The sequence below is a fragment of the Patella vulgata genome, chromosome 3 (genome assembly GCF_932274485.2).
Source record: "Patella vulgata chromosome 3, xgPatVulg1.2, whole genome shotgun sequence".
Taxonomy (NCBI): Eukaryota; Metazoa; Mollusca; class Gastropoda; family Patellidae; genus Patella; species Patella vulgata.
In genome coordinates, this window is record NC_065881.2 from 66,727,943 (window position 1) to 66,755,637 (window position 27,695).

Here is a 27,695-nt window from a genome sequence, read left to right on the forward strand (position 1 = left end):
AGCAGCAGAGAGGTGTATACTTCTAGTTTCGGTTTCCTTTTTCTGTAGAGAAAATTTGCCGACAGACAGCAATTAAAAACGGGTTGTTTTAGACGTTTGGATGCAATTCTGATCGGAAAATCTATTCAGGTACGTTGTTTAGAATACATGGACTAATAAAGTTTTTTAAAAGGTATCTTATGGGTGTAGCAATCAGTGGTAAGTCTATAGAGGCGAAAAGACAAGACGCGTATAAGGAAATAATTAAATTTGGGTCAGACTTGTTCATATTAAAATATGAACTAGAGGCCTTTGGTGTGGTAGGAATAAATCCGGTTGGTTATGAATGACGATAAAACGTAGAGGCAAGGACTGGGACACCAATCCTAGCTGTCTTCTCGCATTGGAGGAGTGTGTCCACACAATGCGGGAAGCGTGAGGTTGATCAACTATTTTTAAAGTGGAGGAATGTCTAAATTTCTAGTCTTTACTACCGAGACAGGCAATTGCTTTACAAACAATATTTCACGCAAAATATATAATTAACGCTGATTAATGTTGTTCCTATAATAAGGGATGCAGAATGACCACAAAGTAAAGATCGCTTCATTTTCACACATTTGATAATTCAAAGCCTCCCTTCGTTGCAAATTGTCAAATATAAAATGCACAATTGTCTGATTTCTAAGAACTTACAATGTGTAGATTAACTGCCCAATAAGAGAAGTATTTTCAGATATTATGTATAACAAACTATTATAATTGCCGACCATTCTGATTGATTATGTGAGGTTGAACGAAGGGTTGATCGATAGTCTAAATTCCCAGTGATCAAAATAAATCGGGATTAACCACAAGATTATGGAAAATGCGCATTTATGAACGATTTTGGAAACGAGGTAATTATTATGATTTTAAGACGATACGGGGTTTATGTAACTTTGTGATGACAGTAGACCAGTTTCGTAAATATATGGTTTATTTACATAGGAACAGAATATAACATTACTACATAGATACAACATGAACTAAACTACATCGGGACTAGACTATACTGGAGCTATTACTACTACGACAGGAACAGATCTAACTGTCCCTCTGCCAAGGCAGCGGCTGAACTCGGGTGAGTCCAAACACTCGTCCAAGTCCCTGTTGTCCTCCCCGCCCCTCTCTCTCTTACTAACTGTCAGCCAACGCCTGGTTATATACCTTCGAACACATGGTCGTACATGCAATTGTCTCTTTTATCTCGTCACGGCATGACTACTGGCCAGTGCACATTCCTTTGTAGTCATATGGATCTTGTACACAGAGCATATAATACGGGATTAATTACATGTTTAATTAGATCATCGCCAGTCCGTGCCTTAAAGGAGCTAAATCGCTATACTTGGGACCTAGAAATTGACCCAAATGGGCCGCAACGCATATAATAATGTAATCTGATTGTATATAAACTGATTTACATTCAATTGTTTCCGTTTTGGCTCTAATTTCAAATCAGTTATGTCCAGCGAAATACGGAATATGTCTCAACCCTATAGCAATTTCTAGCGTCTGGTTATTCCAGTCTATTAAGCAGGCTCTCCGGTTAAATTTGTCTAGCCTCGTTCTTTCTGGTCACTTGTTGCAAATGACGCTAAAACGCACTATGGTACACGATTCGTGTACCAATGGTAACATGTTTATTTTGTCTTAAATATTGGATATCAGAAGCCTGCCTTTTCCTGGTAAGATCACAACATCAATGTTGATTTGAATTGACAAATAATTCGTATTTTCAACGTGTAAGACTTTGTATGATATTGAGTTAGAGACTTAGCTACTTTAAGAACAGTGCATGCAAAGTTAAAAGGTCAATATTATATATATTATCAAGAAGCATGACTGGAGGTCACTAAGTTCTAAGCACCTAAATGACCGTTCAATTTGATGAAAGTTAAAAGATCACTTTGTCACATTTATATAGAGTGTTAAAATCTACTGGACGAGTTTGAAGCAGTTATGAAATCAGCTGATAAAATAATCTCTACTTAGTCTAATGTTAACAAATGAAATTTGTTTTTTATTTAAATATTAACAGTAATTTTGTTTTATAATATATTTACTTTCTACCAAATGTGGAAAAAACTGTTAAAAACATTTTTATCTGGTTTTAGCCAAAAGGGTTATTCCTTTTTAAAAGATTTTGTTACACCGCCAGCGATCCCCACTAGGATTTTTTCAGAAATTTATCGATATCCTTAAAGATCACATGTCGCAACCAAAGCTTGTGGTCTCTGAGCGGTTTAGATTATGCAGCCATTAAGATGTGAATTTGTTATCTTTTTTGGAGATTCACTATTCAAATATCAGAAAATGTTAATATCAAGACGCTTTAGATATCGTCTATATCATGGCACTAGCCGACAATGATGTAGAAGAATCTCACTCTCGTTCCGGAGCAGTGAAATATGTAATCATATTAACAATAAACCTAAAGTTGCTCCACAGACGGGGTGTCCCACCTTTTATTTGTTGCTTGGCTAATACACGCAATCCACCACATTGCCTGTAGAAAATAGCCATGTATACTGGATGTGGTAGAGTAGAGCAAAACACTGATTTAGAATCAAGGTTAATTTAGAATTACCGGTAACGTCTAAAGACATAGCCACAACAACATCACAGTCACCAACTTTATCAAGAGTACTTAAATAAACTCTTGTCAAAATTCAATGCCCTACTTTGATCGACGTTTAGAACATTGAGAATAAGATCTCGCCTTTAACATTTTTTGTTTTGATACAGAACACCATCTGGGATAACAAAATGTGATAATACGTCGAAGCTATAACACTGGCCCTAAATCGGATCTTTATGAACATTAAGGGTCATCTTCGGACTCTAGAGATGGCACCATTGTCGGGGCTACGCCTGTCTCTTCATTTTACGATATTTATTTTATTCATTTCTTTCTATTTTTTCTCGAATTGTCCTTCAGAATTGTCAATGACTCCCAGGTCCTACAAGGAAACATAAAATAATTCTATGACCCAGATGATTTCCTAACTTTATATGATGGACAGAATACATTTTTAATCGCTCTGGGTCATCCGACATCAATCTATCTTTGTTCTTGAGGTTGACTTGTGTGTGTTGATCGTGCGGTCTGTAATTAGGCTGGAGCTTCAATGGATCACATACTTGGAAGTTATTTTTTCCAAGAGGGAATCGCATTATTTTAGGGCAGATTGTTAACTTAATGATCAGTATTTGTTTAAAGACCACGTAAGATCAAAAATCTAAATTACATGTATGTATAGCCCATGGTTACTATATCAACTTTACGGCAACTTCTCACCAATCTGATTAAAATTAAGTCGACTGTTAACGTTTAAGTGTCCGACACGCCAAAACGCTTTTCAATTTTTCAATTACAACCTTAATCCGGTTGATTGGCTGGTGACGTCACAGGCACTACACATAGGATATACATTATCTATACAATATCTCACCGTTTGTACAATATAGCACTATCAATACACACGGCAAGTTGACAAGCGTCTGTTGACGGTCCAATTATCACGCGACTGGCCTAATCATAATCACCGAATTATCGTCTTTCATTTGTGATTGGAATATTTTAGAGTGAATTTCAAATGCCGTATCATGCCGTAGATCCATTTAAGCTGCCTTTGTTTAAATAGGCCACGTGTCAAATGAAGACGACTCAAGAAATTAGCACATTTACCGGTAATTTGGATAACCCCGTAGTACTTGATATACCAAACGTTCAGAAATACAAATGGCGCCAGTCATTTGTCGATATATTCATTATTAGCTATATATAATAATAATAACCATTTCTATACATAAAGAACAACTTTTATCGTAACTCCATTTGAAATTTACAGTGAATATGGAATTTTCCGATGACTATGCATAACATGTACAATAGATCGCCCTCATTTCTCAGCCAATCAACGCTGGGAATCTTATTACCATTTACGGTTACATGTACTACGGGTGTAGTAAATGAGGTTAAACTTCGGCACGAAAATTGCACGGGATCATACGTGGAGTTCCTGGTGCCGTTTGGTGAGTGATTAAACTGTCAATGCAATTGTAAAATACTTTTATTAAAAAGAAGATAAACGATTGTTGTTTAAACGCCAATCAACAAATAATACGAGGCTACTTGATTACAAAAACACTGGTGAGCAATAATTATTGGGTAAATTATAATTATAAACAACTGATGAGTAAAACTTAATGGTTTTATACAATTAATGTGTGGGTGTACGATTCTACCATTAGTTCGTTCATGAGGTATTATGCACACGTTCCACTTAGAGCGATGTCTTTGATCTGGCCGGCGTAAAAAAAGATAATTACCTAATCAACATTCTTAATCCAACTAACACTCACTGCTAACACCGACGTGTAAATTAATTTATGAACCATGCCTGTAGAACTTTTATAGTCGGATTGATTAATTAATGACAAATATTAACGACACTACACTTTATGTGGAAAAGCGAAGTGCTCGCAGTAAAAAACACATAGCTGGACCGGTATATTATTTACATATTAAAAGTGTTCGTCCAATAAGTTCCATATTGTAAAAAATTAATTAAGAGTTCAAGACTTCAAAGTTTAAAAGTTGTAGGCAATCTAAATTGGATCTTACGAATTATTCCGTAGTCAATTGTTTTATTTAATTAAGAACTAAGGGAGATTAAGGAATCAGTCAGGCGTTAATGAGTACACACGCCGGCTGTATATAGGTAATTAAGGAATAAACATTCCGAATATGCATTCGGTCACTGTGACGTCACTGGCGTCTGAGGGGATTAAGAGTGTTTTCGATAATTGGCAAAGTCGTTTTCACGGGAGGTCCATTTTTACGACTTTGAGTGAAGATAACTGAATTAATTTCAATCAGATTGGTGTGAACTTGCCGTAAAGTTGATATAGTAACCATTGGCTACACATATCCAAAAGTTCCCAAACCCATCTTATGTGCACTTCAAATAAATGTCGATTATATTGCGTTTATTATGTTCATTCTTGTAAATTGATTTATTTCAGATAAGCCGATATATATTTGTTACGAGATATACAATTTTAAGGATTATACTCCGGCGGCGTATAAACAAAGAGGAAATGGCGGAGGCTGGTGCCGAAGGTATGCATCGTTACAGTTTTCAATTATACATGTTTAATAAAGAAAATCAAAATACATACACAAAATTTTACTATTCCCCGGTTCCATGTCTATGCTTCTATTTTTTTTATATTATATTTTTTTATGTTTTTAGTTGTAGAAAAATAAATGAAATGAAACGGTATTCCAAGTTTTAATTTGTTAACATTTCAGTTACCGACGATAACAACTGCTCAGTGATATGTATCTCCGAAAGTCCACTTTCAGAGAGCCTGTTCCCAAAAATTAAATTATATATGCAAAATAAGAAAAGATCAAAGGGCGGTAAAGTTGTGGCTTTAAAGACAGTTAGAAATGGAATATTGATAGAATTTGAGTCATCTGAAGGTAGGCATCAGATACTTTAGCATTACTTATTCACAAAAACGTATTTGTTGTTGTGCAATGTCTAGTCCTTTTCCAAGACTATTAGAAGTCCGTACATACCCGTTTTCACTTTTTGTGCAGCTGCTAGGATTTCACAACTTTAAAATAAATCCCAGTAACACCAGAGTACGTGGAAACAAAAATTAAAATTAGAACACTTAATTTGAAAATTGAAATATATCTTACTATGACATTCCCCTCTTGTCGATTTGCATGTTATGATTTAGATGACAATCTGTCTTCGTTGAAAATTTTTCGTTCGTTTGAAAAGCCGATGTCGAGATATTCCAGACTTTGTCCGTGAAAGCTGGTATTCGAAATAAGGACAGACCGTAGTGCCTCTATCCGGACAATATTTCTCTCATAGCACACTGTATGGCGTATGCCCGTCTTCATTAGCCCAGTCAGACCAAAACAGTAGGACGTTAAACCCCATTTCATTTCCAGACTTTGTTCATGCAACGACATTTATCGCCACAAAGTAAACTAAAGTTAAAAAAACAACCGAGGTTAAAGGCAATTTTATTTTGAAAATAATTTAAAGAGGTTAAGCCGATTTTAAGATGTGAAAAGGAGTTCTTGCAAATCGTAATAATTTACCGTAATCGATTAATCAGTATTGGTTGAAAAAATTGTAACATTTGAAGCATTGTGATATACAACACCTATATCAATATCTTTTAGACTTACTTTCTAATTAAATTTAGATATCAAATGCTGTTTTAAAAATTAGGGAGTTTGTAGGGTACAGTAAGCTGTTCGTATCTTTGGAACCTTAAAGAGATGATAATATGTCTAAAGATTATTGTAATATGAATGTATATAATGCGATTTATTTTAATGTTTTAAAAAAATTATTTCCAATCAATTATGTTCTGTTTTTTTAATTATTATTTGGTGGTTTGTTAATCAACTATTTCTAATTATTTCGCATTGTCTTGATGGGTATGTTTTTCTTTGTTCATTACTAATTGATCCGAAACCTTTAGAATACACGACTCATGTACTGATTATAAAATGTTAATTGTATCTTAAATATTTTCACGGAAAGATAACAACATCAATATTGATTGAAATAGGTCAATACTGAATCCTAATTCGTGTTTTTAGTTTAAAATATTATGGAAAATACTGAACTAGAGGTTTAGCCTCCTTAAGGTACGTCATTTTACTCCATGCAAAGACTTGCATTATTTGTTTTATGAATTAATAATGATCTTTCCACTTTAAATACAGGATTTTATTAATATTTTAGCTGCAAAGGGTGTTGTCGAGAAAGGTAGTCACAAAATAGATACCCATACATTACAAGCTAGAATGTATAAGCCTCAGCCCCACTATAAAACTAAGCTGTTGGTTCGTGATATACCAGATGAAGTAGATAAGTTTACTCTGGAGAACTACATGGAGATAATAACAGATAATGGTGTGGATAATATCCAGTACGGAGAGGACCCCAGTACAGCAGTGGTAACCTTTGAGGGAGATATAGGTGAATAGTCTTCATATTTGTTAGAACTCGGTGAACCCATGAACGTTGGAATAAGGCACTGACTCACTTTAACACAGAGGGCCGGGTTCGCTCCTACTAGTTTTGACCATAAAAGTACCCCAAGATTTTCCAGCGTGACATCCCCTTGGTGTAGGAGATAGGACCTGGCAAGGAACAGTGTCTTATCGTTCTGATGGTATGGAAAAATGATGTCCTGTTTACTTAAAGAAACATCGACAGTTGGAAGTTTAAATTAAATTAGGCCGTAGCCCCCACCCCACCCCCGTCCGATCAAAATTTCCCATTTAGCCCGGGCGATTCAGAAAGTAGGGCGTGAAACCCCATTTCATTAAATTTAATTTATGTTTTGTCAAACTCTAAATGAGAAGTGACATCATACTCGACCTCTTGTCGTCCCTGAGAATGGATAAATACATGTATTACCTACATTGTAAAATTAGTCATCCATTTCGAAGACATTTATGATTAAATAAGTGATTCGGGTCTTGAACAAACTGTACGAACGGCGACCTTATTTCTTTAAATAGTTATATTTTACTTTTTACTCATCAGAACCCTGCAATTTCTCAAAACCAAATATTGTTGTCTTTATTTCTAGATTTCACGATAGTTGAAGAACAGTTATCAGACAACCCAATCTCCGACAACGAAATTCTAATCGTAGAACGCATAGAACTGTCAAACGTAATAAAAATAAAAGATGTTAAGTCTGATACAAAGGATGAAAGCTTGAAAATATATTTTCAAAATAAAAGAAGAAGCGGAGGTGGACGTGTTGTTAAAATAGAAAATGTTGAAAACGCGAGATTAATCCATTTTGAAGATTTCGAAGGTAATTACAATTATAATTTTAATTAGTATTATTTCAAGTAGGAAACTGGAATTCTTTAATGACTTTATTTGTTAAGATTAATGGAGATTGTATCAATCAATTTATATTGTCAAATCCTTTTTGTTAGAAGTCGTTTACAAAAATGATCCTAGTCATATATGAATGGGTTTCCAACCCCCCCCCCCCAAAAAAAAAAACCCCAGTGATGATAACTATATTTCACAGACATACCAACGACATAGGCTTTGATATAATGTGACTATATGTGCATACCATACAACTAGCTACATGGATATAGTTGCAATTTTTAAATATCTTCTCATTTTTTTACTTCTTTCCCAGTCGCTGAAAATGTTTGTAAGAAACCTCACACGATTAACCATCAAGACCTTGAAGCGGAAGTTTATTATGAGTGCCTTGGTGTCGATGGTGGATCAACAGAACCGATTGTCTGTGTCATTCCTGACCCCATAGACATTACAGCTGATGTAATATCTGGAGCCAGGGTCATGCGCCTGTTACTAGAGCGTTCTACTGTTCTGGATAGTTTGAACGATCGACTTTCTGACCATTTAGCAGCTATTGGTAAAGATGAGGATAAGTTGAAGATATCGTGCACAACCACTGAAAAAACAAAAGAAATGGGGAGACGATTAAAATCCTGGAAACATGATGTTATGGCAACCCTTAAACAATTTATCGATGATATGATAGAGGATAAAATTATCCCGTTAACGTTAGATCTAAACCAAAGTGTTGCAGAATGGATTAGGAATAACCTGAAGCAGCCACTTCACGTAATCCACAAACTGGATGCAGACAACATAGCCATTACAGGAATAAAAGATGCCGTCCAGCCCCTGGTACAAGATCTGCAAAAATTCATTGATGAAGAAAGTAAGAAGATTGACCGTATCAAGAATTTAAAGGATAAGGAAATCAAATTTACTACTGCCGAAATGAAGTACCTTAAACGGACTGGGAACTTTGAATTATTTGCTGAAAAGTTTCCGGAGATGATAATGACCATAGATAAGGATAGACTCTGTGTTAACGGTACAGATGAAGAAATCAGCGCTGCTGAAACAATGATGAACCATGTTGTGTCAGCACTTAAAAAGTATACAACTGCTTTAACTCCTGACCAGATAAAGATTCTCGGAGAACCTTGTAATGAAGAGGACATATACAGAACATTAGAAGAGAAGCTTGGAATGACAAAGGGTATCTGGTTATGGGGAAATGGTGTCATGAATATGTATACGTCATCATTTGGAGATTATAAAGAGACGGAAAACACACTAGGCGAACTAATACCAATAGAAACTGTCACGGTTGATGATGATAAGAAGTTATATGTAAAATCTCAGATTTGTAATGATAAATTAGAAGAAATAGTCAAAGACAATTTGACTGAAGTTGTAATTGATGTTTCTGACGATGTTAGTACTATTACCATTACTGCCCTAGCACCCATCATCCAAATTGTAGTTAAAAAGGTAAAAGATGTCATCAGTGGTGCAAAGTTGATAACAGAATCGGTACGTTTTCCGAAAGAGAACACAGAACGTTATTTTAAAGAGAACGAAAAGGAAGAACTCCAAAATATCGAAAGTAAATTTAATGTGATGTTTAAATGGGAAGATAATAAGCTTATGGTTTCTGCAGTGGAACAAGAAGATATTAACCGAACACAGGACTATATCGCAGACGCTGCTGAACGCCACAAAGAATTAACTTTGTATTTCAAGGGACCAGGGGTAGAAAGTATTTTGCATACAGCCTATGAGAATGGAGCGATGTATTATCCTGGAACAATTTTGGAATATAAGGGGTTAGATACTGCGGAAACTGTTGGTTTTGCAGTTGAATCAGAGTTCGTCATTAATGGTTCCTCAACTACTGTAAAGATTGGACATGGTAGTGCACAATATCTCCATTCTGATGTGGTTCTAGTTCCAGTGAAAATTGATATGAAACCTATTGGAAAAGTTGGAAAGATCGGCTTTGATGCAGGTAAGGAATGAAATCGTATAATTTAAGACGTATTATATGTTACTGTTTTATGTTATTTGTCTCGATATTTGTCATGTGCTCCGAACATATTTTAGTGATGGGGGTTCTTCGTGGTTACGAAATGTGGAACTATTATAATTCCTATTTGTAATATATCTGTGTAATTTCCAGGTCCTGGAATTACCCAAACATCAACCGGAATGAGGAAAATACCCGGTGAAGTAATCAAAACCCGGCCTGGAAGATTCTACTCGCATGAATTGATATATGGTATATATCCTGGAGTAAATACAGATGATAAAGAAATCTGTATGAGTACAATCATCACCAATGTTTTAACACATGCTGATAAACAGGGATATACATCTGTAGCCATACCTTGTGTAAATTTGAATCCGGTTTCGCTACAAAAAACAATCAGGGAGAATTCATACAGTGCAGTTGAACAATATTTAGCAGATAATCCGACATCATACATCCAGACTGTTTGGTTTTATGCGGATGAATCTGAAGACGCAAAGGGCTTTACAGCATTTGCAATGAGTACAAATGATAAGAACACCCGAAAAGTGAAAAGACGATTCAGGAAGAAGGGAAGGGAAGCCGAGGGTAAGTCTTTTCCCCAGCTGATTTGAATTTTTTTATAGGTGTGTATTTTATGTATGAGTATCGAGTTTTAAATAAAGGAAAATTGTAGACTATACCGAATATGCTTTCTAACATCTATAGTAGACGTTCCCTAAAAGCCCATCGAAAGCAGAATCAAAATATAACATTGTATCACTGCATATGAAATATCTTTATATTACAGATACGCAAGAACCAGCAGCACGGATAACTCGTATGTTTTTAGTAGTTTCTGACATAATTTCAGAAGAGGTAAATATAGAACATAGAAATATTGCAAGAGCGAATTCGCTTTGACAATGCTTATACTTAAGGTCATATTTTGAACTGCTTAAATAGAAAATTGAACATGGAAAGATATTGGTTACGATTTGTGTCAATGCAATTTTCTCGTAAAGTTAGTTTCTCACTCAAAATTTCCCTCATAGCACACTGTATGGCGTATGCCCGTCTTCATTGGCCCAGTTCGGAGCAGAACAGTAGGACGTTAAACCCCACTTCATTTCATTTCATTTAGTTTCTTCGACAGTTCGTGACTCTTTGGAGACACACAATTGAAAGAAATTACGCGAATTAGTATGGTAGCCGATTGGTTTCAGGTTAAAATGTCGGGTTAAAATGTCGTGATGTCGGGTTGTCGGGCTATATATTGCACTCAATACTATGATTATGTACACTGATCTTGGTGTTGGTCAAGAAAGTTCCCCGAGATTTTGCAGCGTGGTGTCTTCCTGTCGGTAGTGCAGGACAAAGGTCCTGGCAAAGAACAGTGTCTTTCTCCTGTTGTGATTGCGGGTTGTCGCTTCGTTGTGATTTCACGTTGTCACTTTGAAGACTTTCAGTATACAGTCAAAAGAGGATTTATGAGTATCTGTGCCAAATGTTATTTGACTGACGGAAATTAGACTAAGATGGTTTCAAGACACTCGCGATGACGCTGTGGCTATTTCGCTCGAATGTTTTGAATATATTCAAAATTTTAGTGACAGGAGAACGATGTCTTGCGACTCAAGTGAGGAAATTGAGAACCGCCATTAACGTTTCCAGACATTTTGGAAATCCCTCGCGAATGCAGTTCTCAATTTGACGCCAACATTCGTAGCCCTGTGATATACTTCCAAGATTTGGATAGGTTTTAACTACAAGTCGTTAGTTTAGATTAATCTTAATGTTAAAATGGCTATATATAATCAGTACCCAACAGTCTCTGAAAAGCAGATAATTAACGAAACATAATCTTATTCTTTTATCTTAGGCCGGGGCACTGGTCAATTCGTCAAATGGTGAGCTTAATTTATACTATGGTGCGATATCAAGAGCTTTATTAGAACGGTGTGGTAACCAATTACAAATCGACTGCAGAGAGCATTATAAGAATGGGTTAAAGCAGGGTGATATAGCTGTAACAAATGCTTATAATTTGATACAAACCAAAAAGATTTATCATGTAAATTTACCTAGATACAATGAAGATGAAGAACTACAAGTACGTTGTTACCCACATTATAACTGCCGTCAACTTTGTCCTTTCGTCCGTCCGCCCATATGGTTTATCAATAGAGGATACGATATAACTAAAATGCAAAAAGAAAACCCAAAGAGCGTTTTATGAACGTTTAGATGGACAGCAAATAGTAAACTATATTGGGAAACCATAAATATTTTACTTAAAGGTGAACAAACTTCAAATGACCTACCACCAATTAGAAATTTCAACTGTTCTTTGATTCTAATGAAAAGGCTAAAGACCTTAAAAAAAAGTACCTTTGTTCCATTTCTATTTAAAAGACGAAACACAAAGAAAAATCCCTTTTTATCTGATACAAGCATTAACGCCATAACAGATATATGAATTACCGAACAAGATATAATTGATATTATTTCCACATTAGATATAAACAGGCAGTGTATCCAGAATTGATAAGCAATCGCGTGGTGCATATCCTTTAACAGGCCACACGTTATCCCACCTTTTGAATAACATCTATTTATAGACCCGTGTCTTTGCTGTCCAGGGCAAGGAAGATCTTACAGAAGTGACAAAAATATGGAATCCCTATAAATACACTAGAGTGGCTTAGTAATTATCTATTGGTATAGTCGTGGGAAGAAATCGGCGGACGCGGAGAAACCCCAAGAGGTTCAACAGGCGACCTGTACTCACAGTCGACGTGACTGTTAAAGGTTATGCACCAACCGGTTGCTTATCAATTATATCTAATGTGGAAATAATATCAGTGACAGGGCGAATGATCTAAGGCACCTAAATACTTGGCAGTTCATGAACATCTCCATTATTATTATTCAAGTGACAGATTACTTATAGAAAAATCCACATTGTATTATTACCGAAATGAGACCTAAGTTTCCACTATAGCACACTGCATGGCGATTGCCCTCCTGTATTAGCCCGGATGAAGCATAACAGTTATAAACACCCTTTCATGTTATTTCATTTTCATACTAGTTGAATCTAACCCCACTTTAGTTGTAGTCAAAAATCCAATTGTTTAATAAAATACTCTAGTCATTTGTTTACGGGTTTTCAAATGCCCGTAAGTTTTAGCCAATTATTAATCTTGTTTCTGCTAGTGTGATAATCAGGGCCATAATCCGGCGTAAAATAATGTGAACATTCAATAAAATATATAGTCATAGATTTTAGACCACTTTATTTATAGCACTTTAAGTAGTTTGCATGGATGATAGTTTATTAGTCTGTTGTTCAGTTTTTAGCAAAAGGCGTTCAGCCCAACGAGGAAAGTTAGAGGGACGGGCAAAGAAACGGAAATTGATATTAAAGCCAATGGGACAAATCTAAGGTGGCAAAATCTTCGTAACCTCCAAAACATTAAATTATGAATTGACAAATATATACCAATAATGCGTTGTGGTTGGTTTAATGATTTGTTAGATCTAATATATACATATGTGCATATAAGTTACACATAATTTCTATTTATTTTTCAAAAAAGGTTTTGGAAGGATCCATTGAAAAATGTTTACATCAAGCAGTTAAAGATAAACTAAAAAACATTGCTTTTCCGGCTATCGGGTCAGGAATTCTTGGCTATCCTCACGATAAAGTTGCTGCTAAACTGTTTGAAACTGTTCACAAGTTTGGAGAAGAAAACCCAGACACAACTCTCACCGATGTTATTTTTGTCATGTACCATAAAGATGAAAAAGTTATCAAGGTATGATTAAATTATAACATAATTATTATCAGTAATAGTATTTTTGTGAGAGCATGCATTCTGTCATCTATAGTAAGAAATGGAACGGATTGATAGAATTGAAATTGTTCAAAGTAAATATATTGTACGTACAGGTGTGCTTAAAATAGAGGTATAATGCCTTTAAAGGCATATTTCACAAATGGAGAATAAAATTTAAAGTACCGATATATAAGAAAGTGTTGTGTATTTCAGGCTTTTCAAGACAAAGAAAAGATCTACAAGCAACAGTATGGTGCAAAAGGTAAGCATTGTAGTTGTGCTTGCTTTTTACGCTGCTGTATCCATAAAAGTACAAGACAAATAAAATTGATAACAAAACGAGAAATCGTGTAGAGAGCGATCTCAATTTTTACGCGGTTTTGTATTTGATTAATAATGTCGTGAAAGATGGGGTGAAATGAATATTATACCATAAATGCCGTGTTTACTTTACAGTGTATAATGAAGATGAGTATCTAAAGAGTTTGCTGGCGGGCGACGATGAGCCAAATTCAAGAGTAAAGATTGGAGATAAATTACCACTAGCAATTTATAGCAAGTCATCAGCACTACTTATAAATATTTATGCTAATGACTCCGAAGCTTTGACGAAGGTCGACTCAAAGTGTTCATCTATAATTAACCGTGATATAAATACCAGAGAAATAACTGCTAATGCGTATTTTAAAGATTTAGATGATGACCAGGTAAATATATAAATAAGTTTATAACCTGTATTATAACCTGTATAAATATGTTGTTTGTCACTATCTTTGATTTAGTGAAATTACACCATACCGATGGAATACATGGTGATTGGGATATCCCTGTCAGTTTCAAAATAAATCTATATATTGAGAATAACTTCATAATAACCATTGCAGGTTTTACCAGATATTTAATAGTTATATTTATTTTGTATTTGGTGTAGTATTTAAAGTAGCTAAGTCTCTAACTCAGCATCACCGAAAGTCTTCGACATTGAAAACACGAATAATCTGTCAATTTAAATCAACATTGATGTTGTGATCGTACCGGGTAAAAATGGGCTTCTGATATCCAATGTTTAAGACAAAATAAACGTTTTACGTGTACCACAATGCATTTGAGCGCCATTTGTAACAAGGGACTCGAAGAAGGGGGGAAGGGGATAGACATATTCCACAAGTCATGTCAAACAGTGACGTTATATTCTTATCTCGAGAGCATGCGCAAAAAATACTATTGGTGTAGACTGGAATAGCCAGACGCTAGAGATTGCCATTCGATTGAGACTTCTGTCGTATTTCGCCGAACGTAACTGATGTTAAATTAGAGTAAAAAACGGAAACGATTGAATGTAAATCAGTTTATATACATTCATATTACATTATTATATGTGTTGCGACCCATTTGTATCAATTTCTAGGTCCCAAATATGAGCGATTTAACTCCTTTTATGATGAAGTCGACGATTAATGATTATTGCGTTTAACTACGGATGTTATAGAAAAATGGTGATTTTATTCCATTCTATAATGGACTTAATTCTGTTATTTTACGGGATAAACTGTGGAATAACCCATAATATGAAGAATCATATTTTGTAAATTGTGTTGTATTAAATGTCATGTATATCTAATTTCCATTATTTATAAGATCTATAAAGTGTATTGTTATTCATCATACGTTAATCAGATTGTAAGTATTTTCATAAATGTATAAAAATATGTTTTAACGCTCAAGTGCTCTCATTTTAATCAAAGCAGGTAAAGGTAGCTATTATTGTTCAAGTGAAAAACCGAACAGGCCCCTGTCGACCCTCTAAGCCCTGGCTCATCTAATTTAACTGATAATTCTAAATGTTTTACATTTTTCTAAATTGGGTTGGGTTTGTTAATTGTTTATAATATGATCTAAAGTTAGACAGGGAAGTTATTATTGTTTTGCAGAGTTCATATATAATAATAGCTGTAAACGTTTTACGGGGCGTTATATTCAAAGCCAATCAAAATTTCGAAATACTGACTAATGGTCCCGAAAGATTAAACGTGTATTAGGTCTTTTTTCATAACACAAAAGACAGTTTGATCCAGCCTATTATCCCGGGTACCGGTTGTAGTTGTACATGTATATTTCATTAAATTGCAGTTAGCTGAGCTTATGAAAGGGATCTTTGAAAAGAAGCTTGAAATAGAGTCAGTTATTGATAGGAATACTGGAAGTTGGAAAACAAGAGGAACCGCTAATGATACACTTGTCATCAAAGACATTTTCAGTGAAACTAAATCAAAACAAGAAGACGAAAAGGCGAAAGCCAGAAATCTGCAGTTAACCCGTCAGTGGCATTTTACGGAAAGGGATACATCGGGGGAGACATTGGTACCGTATGATTATTTGCGTAATTACAAGATAGAAATGGCCTACGTTGATGATAAGAAGGCTGTTAAAATCAAAGATGATGATGGCGAAGAATATGTCATTGATTTTGTGTCAATGACGGAAAAGCGTATTCTTCCAGATAAGACACTAGATTCTGCTGGTACATTGGTTGTTCGGAAAACACCGGTACAAGGTTAGTATTCTGTAATTATATAATAATGGGCTAGCATAACATACCTGTAAAACTGAAGCTAACGACACGAAATTGTTTTACGAAAGTTTTACAAAAACACCAGTAAAACAATTGAACATTGTGTGATCGAAAAGTGTCGGGTGGAATTGTATTGAAAGAATTTTAGTCTGGAGAAGTTTGCCAGATTATACTAGGAAAATAGTTTTGACTTAATAATTATGAAAACTTGACAGCCACAAAAGCTATGGATTGATCCGTGTGGATATTTTGTCGTTTCTGAAATGTATCAGAGAATTAGTACGATAAATTTTTCGATGTTGAGGTTCGTAGGTTTTTGCATTAATCTTAAGTTTTGTATTCCAGAGGCCTCTGGTAAGCCCCCTGAAGAATGGGGTGATATGAAAGGACGTAATTTAAGAGTCGACAACCTTAAAGAAGACACCACTGAATACTTACAGGTCAAGAAAAAATTGTTTGACAGTATGTCATCTTCGACTTTGACCATTGAAAAGGTTAGAAATACATTTCGGATGTACTTCCCATTTAATTCCGTGATATCAATATCTATAGATTTTATTGCCTCCACAAAAATCCTACAAAACAATATTGAGGATTTAATCAGGTGTATCATAGTCGGTCGAATATGTCAACGAAACCACAAGCTGACATCATCTCTGCTACACATACTTTGTTTTGGCCTTGATCATCTACGTATGATTTCATATAAATTTGCAGCTCTCAAATTTTGTCTTAGAATGTTAGACGAAGGCACAGACTAAATGAGTCTTATTGAATACTCGGCAACCAAATCGCAATATATCAGGAACACAGGGATTTTCTTATACGTTTTATATCAAGCTGGATACAAAGTTTACAAGCATAAGTCTACATGAAACTCAAAATAGCATAATCTCAATTTACTCCGCCCGCTCTGGCTACAGTACCCAAACTTCTGAAAACGCTACATCATCTTCTCCTAAAGAATCTCAATGGGTCTAAAGATTTCTAACTATTCCTGGTCTTTTATATCCGATGATAGCTAGTCATTACTTAGCAGGTGTGGTTTTAATAAACAAAAATGGAATTGGTTATTTTAATATATCAATATTTCCGTAGTATTACGTGATGTCTATCTAATAAAACTTGTTTATGAAGTTGAAAGCAGTAATGGGTCGAGGCTATAATATTACTGAACATAAAAATTATCTTATTTAATTTCAGATTGAATCTATAAAGAATGTATCTCTATATCGGCAGTACACGGCATTGAAAAAACAAATACAGGCCGAAAATCCAGGTATTCTAGTGGAAAAACAATTGTTTCATGGTACAAATCGTGATGCAGCCAAGAGTATAAATCGCAATGGTTTCAACAGAAGTTATTGTTCTGAGAAAGGTAGGCTATGTCCACCTTCCATCTTTTGGGGGACGTTTATGATGTCTTTTTTGTTTTGTTTTGGTTTTTTTTTTTTTTTTTTTTTTTTGCTACACCTTGTTTCCCATTATTTTATACCAACAATTGATGGATAATATGCCGTCAGTTGCTACACTTTATATTTAGATTTAAACAATTGCGGGCGTATACTTAGTACCAAGAACCAAGTGTTACGTCATCATCACCATTCTGGAATTGTGGCAACATATCAAAAATCGAAATCCATCAATGGATGCACAACTGTTAAAGGAAGAAGCATACAGTTATGAGTAGCGCTTGGGGAGACTAGGGTCCGTATTCAAGGGTTTTCTTAAAGTTCAGTAAAAATACTTAAACATACATTAAGCAAGAGCAAAATCGGCCTATTGTAGGTTTTTCTTTAGGCCTGAAATGTTATAAAAACTATTAATTAGACATTAATTAACTTATCCAGACCATAATCAGCTCTCGATGTCAAGGCTTGCCTGCGATATTTGTTGGATTACAGTCCGATTTGCTGCAAAATTTTCCTTCGTGATTAACGATTAAATGGATAATAAAGACTATTAGTTTTGTCTTATCGTCTTCAGTAATGATGATCGAGGCTAAGCGGAACTTTCATCCGCTTGGTTCTCGGTTCATAGTGGATCAATTTGACTGAAATTTTCAGCAAGTTGCCTTTACATTGTGTAATTTTTAACTATTATAGTGAGAACTGCCAACTCGTTATCTAATCTCCCATAATGTATCTTTAATTTTTCCACTTAACTTAGTGTGTTACCTTAAATCGATATTTAAACTTAACTGTACACTTAAATTATGGAATACTCTCATTCGCCAAAAACATGAATTTTTAACTTATGGAATAACCTCCACTGCCAAAAATCACGAATTTCTAACATACGAAACAAGTTATGTCCCCTTAAGAGCACCACCGTACTCTATTAAAATGTAAGATGTCATTATTAGGAAAATGCTTGTCGAAATATTATATTGTAACGCATGAAAATAGTATGACTATAATTTATGATAAATTATGATAAATTATGATAAATTACCGTTTGCCGGAACAGTTGTTTTCGTAGATTTTTTTAAAAAAAAATTCAATTTCAATAGATTTCAAATAGTGCACATTGTATAATAATGATGGATATTGTAAACTTTATTAACAATGTATCACGAAAAGAAAACAACATTATTAGCAATTCGCAAGGACCTTTGGCTTTTAAGTTAGATTGAACAAATCAATCAGTGTTGCTTATAAATCTATCAGTTGAGAAATGCATAGACATTGTATAAGTGCGCACTATAGATTCTCAAAGGCCAGGCGATGACGGTTATACGTTACGTGTACGAAATATGCACGCGGCGTTATTTTTACCCGAATAAATACTACCGATTAAAACACAATAGGTAAAACAAAAAATTAATTGTAAATCATTGGTGGGACGCTTTGGTCAGCCGTCATCATCATATTTGTAAATTTATATACAAACGAAGACAAGAACATGTTGCAATCAATACTACTGCCAATGGCATGCGCAGATACCTTCAAATATGTATGAGAATGAGATGTAAAATATAAATCGTGCCTTGCTTCTCGTGTTAGTATAAATATTTTCTGAAACCTACAACGAAATGTCATAACAATGTCAAATTTTACAAATGAATTTAACGCATCAAACAGAAGTGGAAAACATGATAAGCAATACGAACATAAATGATCGAAAAATAAATATCCTTGACCATCGCGGTGGTAGTAACCTTATACACTATGATGGCACTACAACATCAAAGCTGATGATGAAAAAAAAGTGTGAGGCCAGTCACGCTTGGCGACATATTCTTAGTTATAATCCCCTAAATTTTAAAATCGCCATTACGGCCCTGCTACTACATTTTGTACTTCGGCTAATAGAAGTAATTATAATTTCACTTAACTTTAAGTTACCTCCCACCGGTCACTTAAAGTTAAGTGGATTTTTCACACTGAAATTGGCCTTTGAATACCACTAAAAGACTAACACTTAAAAGTTAAGGCAGCTTAACTTTAATGGGAAATTTGATACTTAACATTGCCTTTGAATACCACTTACCCTTAAATTACAGGAAGTTACGTATGTTTAAGGCAGCTTAACTTTAATGGGAAATTTGATACTTAACATTGCCTTTGAATACCACTTACCCTTAAATTACAGGAAGTTACGTATGTTTAAGTTAAATCTAGTAATTAAGTGGCTATCTTAGACTTAAGATATCCCTTGAATACGGACCCAGTTCTTGATCTGAAATCACTGCACGCTTATAATGATCAAATCCTGGGCCACGATTTTGTATATCGGTTAACATAGTATCGTAAATTTCGACAGCGGTTAAAATGGCGCTGCGTATTGACTTCGTAAAGTGTATTTCATCGTGGTGTACCTGACACAAGATCCTAATATATATCCCACTACAACAAATTGGGGGATAGTCTCTAATCGTTATTTGAAGGATTTTGAATCCCTTGTAAACTACAATATTGTGAAAATTGGATTTCAATTTGAAATGAATATCAGTCCAAAAATAGTACAATTCCGTTGAGGACAAACGGCCAATCAGCTTTCTGTAAACTTGTACCAAGTTACAGGAATTCGAGTTACACCCCAAACGATTAGAAATCGGCTACATGCAGCCCATTTGCATGCGCGCCGACCACGTGTTGTGCCACCATTAACCTCGCCAGCACATGGCAAACAGACGTCAATGGTGCACTGTAAGCCTTTTCTGTAATTTTTACAGACTTGTTTCTGTAAAACGCCTACAGCGCAGGTCTGTTATCCTGATTACAGACACGAGTCTGTTAATATTTAAGAAATACAGAATTTCGTCCGTAAATATGACATACGGGTGTTTAAATTAAAGTGACGTCATCGGTCTTCCTGGGCGCCATTACTGCGAAGACCGTTAGTTAGCGGCAAAGAGGAATCCCTCAACATCGAGCACAATAGTTGAACACTACAGTCAATACCAAACATTGCAGTTTTAGGTAAGTATACAGTAGGGACACATCTTTGTTTGACATAGATTGATTCTTAGCATTCGTAAAAATGTACGGTAACTGATTTATGAAATAGTAGGAATAGACTCTTCTACTTCTAGACAAATGGACATACATGATACTCACATACACTGTCACAGTGTTAGTGTTAGCACAGAGTAAAAATACACTCTGGTGTTAGTGCTAGGCCTAATATTTTTTCGCATTTTTTTTGGAGGCTTCAGTTCTAGTTGAGGCTACTCGGATGACATAATAATAACATTGATATAGAAAAAAAATGTATGAACTATGAAGGGCTAACATTTCTGGGCTTCATTAAGTTCATAGTCTCAGGTCTGTAGGCTAGGCCTACCACTGAAAACCATTATTAAGAATTTATTGAATTGTCAATGCATTGTCTGGATAATGATCTTTAATTTTTTATTTTACTAATTTTTTTAGGCACAGCTTATTGCATCCTTGAGTGTCATTCCTGTCATCTATAGAGTGGGCTACCCAGCCTTTCTCTGGGTTAGTAAAATTTTTTCAAAGGTAGGCCCTACCGGTAAAGAAAAATTATAAGATTGAACTTACTGAAGATAATAATTTTGGGAGTTGAGCGCATTGTTAATGAAAACCAACACTTCCTGCCCACTGCTTGGACCTTGAAATTTGAGGGGTGGTTGGACGAATGGTCTAACCATGGAGCTTATATAAGATCCATGGTCTAACATGGGCCTTAGTTACGTCAGAATGAAGCCTATGTCTTTGAGTCAAGTGGCGTTGAAAGGAGTAAGATTGCCTGACTAACCGTGTTCATTTTTTCTGGGTCGTTCGTTTTCCTCCCACTGTTTATAAAAGACCTACGGTTAAAGCGATTATTGAAATAAAATTCTATGTTTATTAGTCCAAAAATGACCTAGTTCGTGTTGTGTGTGGATGTTAAATCCCATTTCTCTCTCCCAGCTTGAACCTTGGGGTAGGTCTTATTAGCAACAGGTGAATCCTATTTTAGTCTGCTTTTAGATTTACCTGTCATAGGTGCAGAGTCGCCACTGCTTAGTCCAAAAATCTGATCAGAAACCCAAGATGCGGTAACGATAGAAGAAAGCATGGGTTTTAACCCGGAAAGCAATGGGTGTTACGTTAGTTACAGCTACTACCAATATGAATCATGATCAGAAAAGTTCAACCTAACTTAAAGGAGCTAAATCTGTATTCTTTGGCCCCGAGAAATGAACACAATGGGTCGCAACGATAATAATCTATTATGAATGTCTATAAACTGATTTACATTCAGTCGTTTCTGTTTTTAGTGTAATTTGTAATCAGTTATGCTCGGCGAAATATGTCCAAATTGAATGGCAGTCTGGTTATTCCAGTATACACTGATAGTATTTGTGATATGTTTAGTCTGCTGGGGGGGTTGGATGGCTGAATGGTTAGCACGTGCGCGCTGTACCATAAAGTCTGTCATTGAGTCAACTGGCGTGGTTTCGAATCCCCGGTTGTACGTGGCAAGGAGTAGGGTCGCCTGTCCAACCTCGTGGGTTTTTCTCCGGGTCCTCCGGTTTCCTCCCACTGCTAAAGACCCCTACGCGCAAGCGAATTATTGAAATAAAATTAAAACCATATGTTAGTCCTGAAATGACCTAGTTTGTGTCAAGTGGACGTTAAACCCCATTTCTCTCTCTCTCTCTTTAGTCTCCTGTTTGTGGACATGAAACTTCATTTTCTCGCACATTTAGCTCCCTTTTCCTTAATTAAAATGTGTTCTTTTGAAATGGATGTCATAAGAAACAACCTGATTGAGAATATTTGTTTTGCAGGTGCATTTTTGAAATTAACCCAGATAACGCACAGAAATCATGAAAAAGAGGAAGACTCGAGTGTGCCAAAAAGTGGTATAACTAATCACTAAACTGTCAAACTTTAAATGGACGAAGTACAGTTACAACAATAGCAACAATATACCGGTACTGTGAGAAGGTATACGACGGTATAGATGCCACATTTTGGTTCAAGGTGCTTTAAATTCTGGACCACGGTTTGGTTAACATGGTACAGATATTTTAACTGTCCATTTTCATCCGATGCAGAATACTCCCCTGTAGTTCATGTGACAAGAAGGAGAAAAGATGGCTTTCGGCAATGAAACATGTGTCCCGCTGAAAGTACATTCCCCTCCGGCGAACCACAAATCACGGATATAGGAACATTTTGAATCAAAAACGTCAGATGGAAAAGCAGTGGCTAGGGAGCTGGAAACACGTCCAAGAAGAAATACTGTGATATGTATCGTTGCAACCTATGATGCAATAATGTTCATGCATGCAAACTTTAGGGATAGGCCTATTGAGTTTATGGTTAGTTTTTATACACCAGCACATAGTGTGTATAAAATAGGTGATAAGGGACCGAGCCACAACCCTTTTATGAGTGATACTTTGTAAATGAGACTTTAAACGCACTGCAAGAAATCTTTTTAATGAATCTTCTTAATTAAACTTGATCTTCTTATTGTACTTTTGATAAGATGTCCGTTTACTTTAATGGAAAAATCTTTTGGTCATTTAATTTGTCCATCAACAATTTGGTACATTTGTAAAATTATCCTCAGTTCATTTTGTCTCTAAATATGCGGCCGTGTTGCATAAACATTAAAATTGTGTAACTCTCATCTACACATTTCATTTTGGGACTGGTTCATTAACTTTGTCAGTAGTCGAGTTCCATCTAAATTTTTATCTACGAGACTGAATCAATTTATGCCATTCTCACTAAGGAATGTACATGCTTAGGCAGAGTTATTGTGGAAAATTTAATGATATACATTTTCAAACAGAGATTAAGCTTATCATTGAAACAAGCTGTACATTTAAGGTGGAATAATAGGAATTCTGCATTGATGCTGTTCTTGTTTTAAAGTCATGATACTTTTGGGGTTCAATAATTGTTAGATTTTAAATTGTTCATTTAAACATTTAGAATGCAAATTCATTAATTCCAAAAATTTGAATGATTTCATTATTTCATTAGATCATGTTTTACTGTTATAATTTACTTTCATGTTGTTGATGTTTTAAATAATAGATTTGAGGTAAATATTACAACACCTTGGTTAAGATTTTAGAAAAAGATTTGAGGATAATTCTATTGTAACACACTGATTATATATTTGTAGAATAGATTCAGAATGTTGTTGTTCTACTATAAAAAAAATTCATTTGAATATTATAATGTAAATGTTACATGTACAAGAATTTGAATGGATAATTTCATTATTGTTAAATTTATATTTTGTTGCTACCCATTATTTGATACATCCATGTAAATTTTCACATACATTTTTTAATTGCTGGGAATTTTTGTTTGCTTGTCTTGTGAGAACTTGATAAATATTTTGGAGAGTTATTTCCCTTATTAATAGGGCAACAAATTCTCTTTTTTTTTTTAAAGTCGTCACTATTCCATGTACAAATGTTCATTATTATTAATGAAGAATTATGAAAGGAGCTTTGTTTTTGTTGAAGTATACAACCAAACTGCTTGACAGCCAAAAAATATGTTAGATCTCTAAACATTCTCCATATTGTAATATCAAATCTGCTCTTGATCAAATGTGTTAAAAATATGAATTTGTGGTTGACAGGTTTTTTTTTTTTTAAGGCAGTTGTTAGCTTTACTTACTGACAGTAATCTCCAATTTCCAGTATTTTCAGGTCTTTTATTATATCTTAAACTATCATGTAAAAGCATTTTTGAGGAATTAATTGTATCTTATATTGTTTTGAATAATTAAATTCTGTTTTAAATCTTAAGTAAATGTCTTTTTGATGCTTATCATACCATAAGTTTTTTACAGCTGTAAAACATTTTCCGTAAAATTTACGAACAAATGGCTGGCAGCTAGGTTGCCAATCTTTGGACGTAATTTTTACGACATGTTCGTAAAAATATATTTACGGTGTGTCGTAATTTTTACGTACATTGGTTGGCAACCTAGCTGCCAGCCATTTGTCCGTAAATTTTACGGAAAAAGTTTTACAGTGTGTAGGCAGCGTAGAAATTGGGGTAATCGTCGATGGGCGCGTGTAATGTTCTCAGATGAGTCCGGATTTACTCTGGATTTCACCGATAGGCGTGCTCGCGTTTGGAGGCGTGTAAATGAACGTAATGCTAACGTTAACATCAGACAGCATGACAGATTCGGGCGTGGGTCTCTTATGGTGTGGAGAGGAATCACCATGACTGGCAGAACGGACTTGCATATTGCTCAAGGAAGGGTCACTGGTGTGTACTACCGTGACCACATCCTGGCACCGATAGTTCTGCCCTTTGCTCAACGTGCACGTCGACGTTTCATCTTTCAAGACGATAATGCCCGTGCCCACCTCGCTCGTGTCGTGAATGATTACATCGGGAGACGTGTTCGTCAACGTCAACGGACAATACTGCAAGAATTGGCCGTGGCACTGCAAGAGGAGTGGGTCAGATCGCCCCAAATCGTGATTGGACGGTTGATTACGAGCATGCCACAACGAATTGCTAAATGTCTGAGGATTGATGGAGCAATTACTCATTATTAAGACAAAAATCAAAAACGTCCATTTTCACTTTTGATAGTGTATCTCTTTGCAAGTGAAATGGGGTCGTCAGATAAGCCGCCCATATGAACTGTTTATGTTCATGTGTAGGCAATTGACCTGTTATTAACATAACACTGGTTACCTCTAATAAAAACAGCAGTGCATTTCCGCAGTTTTGTATTGTTTCTGAATATCCCCTACTTTTTTTGAAGAGTATATATGAAAAGATTAGACATGATAACAATATTGAATGATTTTACTAGATAGTAACTTTATTACAGAAAATGCATTGGGTATTGGTGTATATTTTGCTACAGAGAGTGCTTATTCAACCCGGGATGATTATTCCCAAAGAGATATTAATAATGGGTTGAAATATATTTTTCTGTGTGATGTAGTGGTTGGTAAGTCACAATTTTGAAGAATATAATTTTATCTGTGCCTGCAAAAGTTATTAAATTTACAAAACAAATTTGATAGACCATCATTATCTTTTGCGTGTTTAAACACTAATTCTTATTATAATAGATATCGTCATTTGACAGTAATATTAGTGGATTACCCTTCTTACGACCCTTTTTGTACGCCCCATTAAACGACATTACATGAATCAATTATTGATGCTCGTGTAAATTTTATTTCAGGAAAATCTACTGTTGGCAAGAAAGGAATGCGTGTGCCACCAAATATAGAGGGCAAGACCACGCCGTACGATTCGGCAGTCGAAAGAATAAAGGACCCGAGAACTTTTGTTATATTCAAAGATAATCAGGCCTACCCTAAATATCTTATATCTCTGAAATAGGTCTAATACGATTTGCATTGACATGAAGCTATAAAAACTCTGTAATTTTATAAAGCTTGGTAAATAATGGATGTATTGAATGTTTAACAAGTTTTCAATTTGCTACAATATTTTCACATTCCTACCTGTCTGGCTTTTATATGAAGAGCCTAATCCAGGTTAAACGTCATCAGCTATACAGTTACCAATTATTTGCGCTTTGTTTTAGGAATCGCGGAGTTCATACAATTTGTAATTTTTAACGTTATAGGTTACGCGTCGTACAAATTTTAATATTATAATGGTTTTCAAGGAGTTTAAAGGCGATTCTTAAAAAAACCATCCATAATTAGGTTAGTGATTCGATTTTCGATAATTGGGTGAATCTGGAGTTATTTTAAATATGTTATTCAGAATTGATTAAACTATATTATGGGTGAGAGTGATAATTCTTCTTTAACAATTGTCTACATGAAATAATTTTGGAAGCCTATAACAAAATTCAGATTCTTGTTGTAATGAATTGGTATGAAAAGAATCGTCTTATAACAGAATCAAAATTCTAAATAATATCTCGTTTATTTACGCCCCCTAAAAAATGTGGTGTCTCTGTTAATCTCAATGTCGATTAATTCGTATTTTCACCATTGCTTGTGTACTCTCTGAAAGCTTTTATTAACTGTTGACCATTATCGTTATATCCATGCATTATCATCAAAAGTAGAAAAAAAAACAAAAAAGAAATCCCGCTATTTATTTGTAGTATATCTATGTATAATTTAGATTATGGTTTAAATAATAATTATTTAATGTACTATTTCAATGAATTGTATGAACACATAATCGTATTATGCACCCCATGTCCATGTATTAGGATTTCTTTTGGGGTAAAAAAAACCTCAAACAAATAAAAACAACACTAAAACAGTGCCGAACATGAATATGTATGAAATGTTATTTCCAATTGTCTTATCCAATGTTAATTAAAGTAGTTTGTGGAATTTATCTGGAAAAAACACCGTTGACTTTTATTGACTCGAGATTCTACGGACTCCTGGAATCTGGTTAAAAATATCATGCGAAGAGGAATTTACCTTGGGTCTATCTAACATCGACCTGTGTCGTTTGAGTCTACTTGTTTACTATGGTCCTAAAACCACCCATTTGCCTGGAAATCTTCAGTTTGTGCTAGCAAATATCGCGGGTTGGGAAATATTACCGGAATATACCGGCAGGAGCAAAATTTCAAAAAATAAATAAAGTAGTAATAATAAATTAATGAAAAATAGCACGCCATCCCCGTTACATAGAAAATCTCCTAAATGTTCTAACATTTTATACCCATAACCGTTATTACTAATATTGATGTGAACATTTTTTTGCTTACGCGCTAATATCATTTTTTAATTTTTGTTTTTCTGTTTAGACTGTGTTATATTAGTATTTTGAAATTTCAAGTTCCTATCTTGAACTTGTAACTTACATTAGTAACCTGAAATTTCAACATAGGAACTTAAAATTTCGACATAGTATCTTGAAATTTCAACTTAGTAAACTTGAAATTTCAAATACCGG

General features: G+C 34.9%; 1 protein-coding gene and 1 long non-coding RNA gene across 2 annotated transcripts; both read left to right on the forward strand.

Moving 5' to 3' along the window:
* On the forward strand, positions 1-26,781 carry LOC126816683 (protein mono-ADP-ribosyltransferase PARP14). The gene is made up of 17 exons (XM_050543410.2): positions 1-129; positions 5,053-5,149; positions 5,342-5,515; positions 6,810-7,046; positions 7,666-7,899; positions 8,242-9,915; positions 10,087-10,524; positions 10,727-10,794; positions 11,798-12,028; positions 13,518-13,739; positions 13,974-14,022; positions 14,217-14,467; positions 15,891-16,314; positions 16,678-16,826; positions 17,536-17,710; positions 25,618-25,740; positions 25,981-26,781. The coding sequence occupies exons 2-17, from the start codon at positions 5,128-5,130 to the stop codon at positions 26,139-26,141; spliced, it is 4,632 nt and encodes a 1,543-aa protein (XP_050399367.1). The 5' UTR covers positions 1-129; positions 5,053-5,127; the 3' UTR covers positions 26,142-26,781.
* Positions 20,463-24,573, forward strand: LOC126816689 (uncharacterized). The gene is made up of 3 exons (XR_007678505.2): positions 20,463-20,756; positions 21,210-21,278; positions 22,577-24,573. It is a non-coding gene; the product is annotated as an uncharacterized LOC126816689 (long non-coding RNA).
* Positions 26,782-27,695: the final 914 nt, after the last annotated feature.

What these genes read in the sequence shown, in the direction of transcription:
- LOC126816683 (XM_050543410.2), top strand. Translation starts at nt 5,128, where the DNA reads ATGGCGGAGGCTGGTGCCGAAG. An exon ending in GCAACAGTATGGTGCAAAAG is followed by an intron (nt 14,023 to 14,216) that starts GTAAGCATTGTA and finishes TTTACTTTACAG; the next exon opens with TGTATAATGAAGATGAGTAT. An exon ending in CGACTTTGACCATTGAAAAG is followed by an intron (nt 16,827 to 17,535) that starts GTTAGAAATACA and finishes ATTTAATTTCAG; the next exon opens with ATTGAATCTATAAAGAATGT.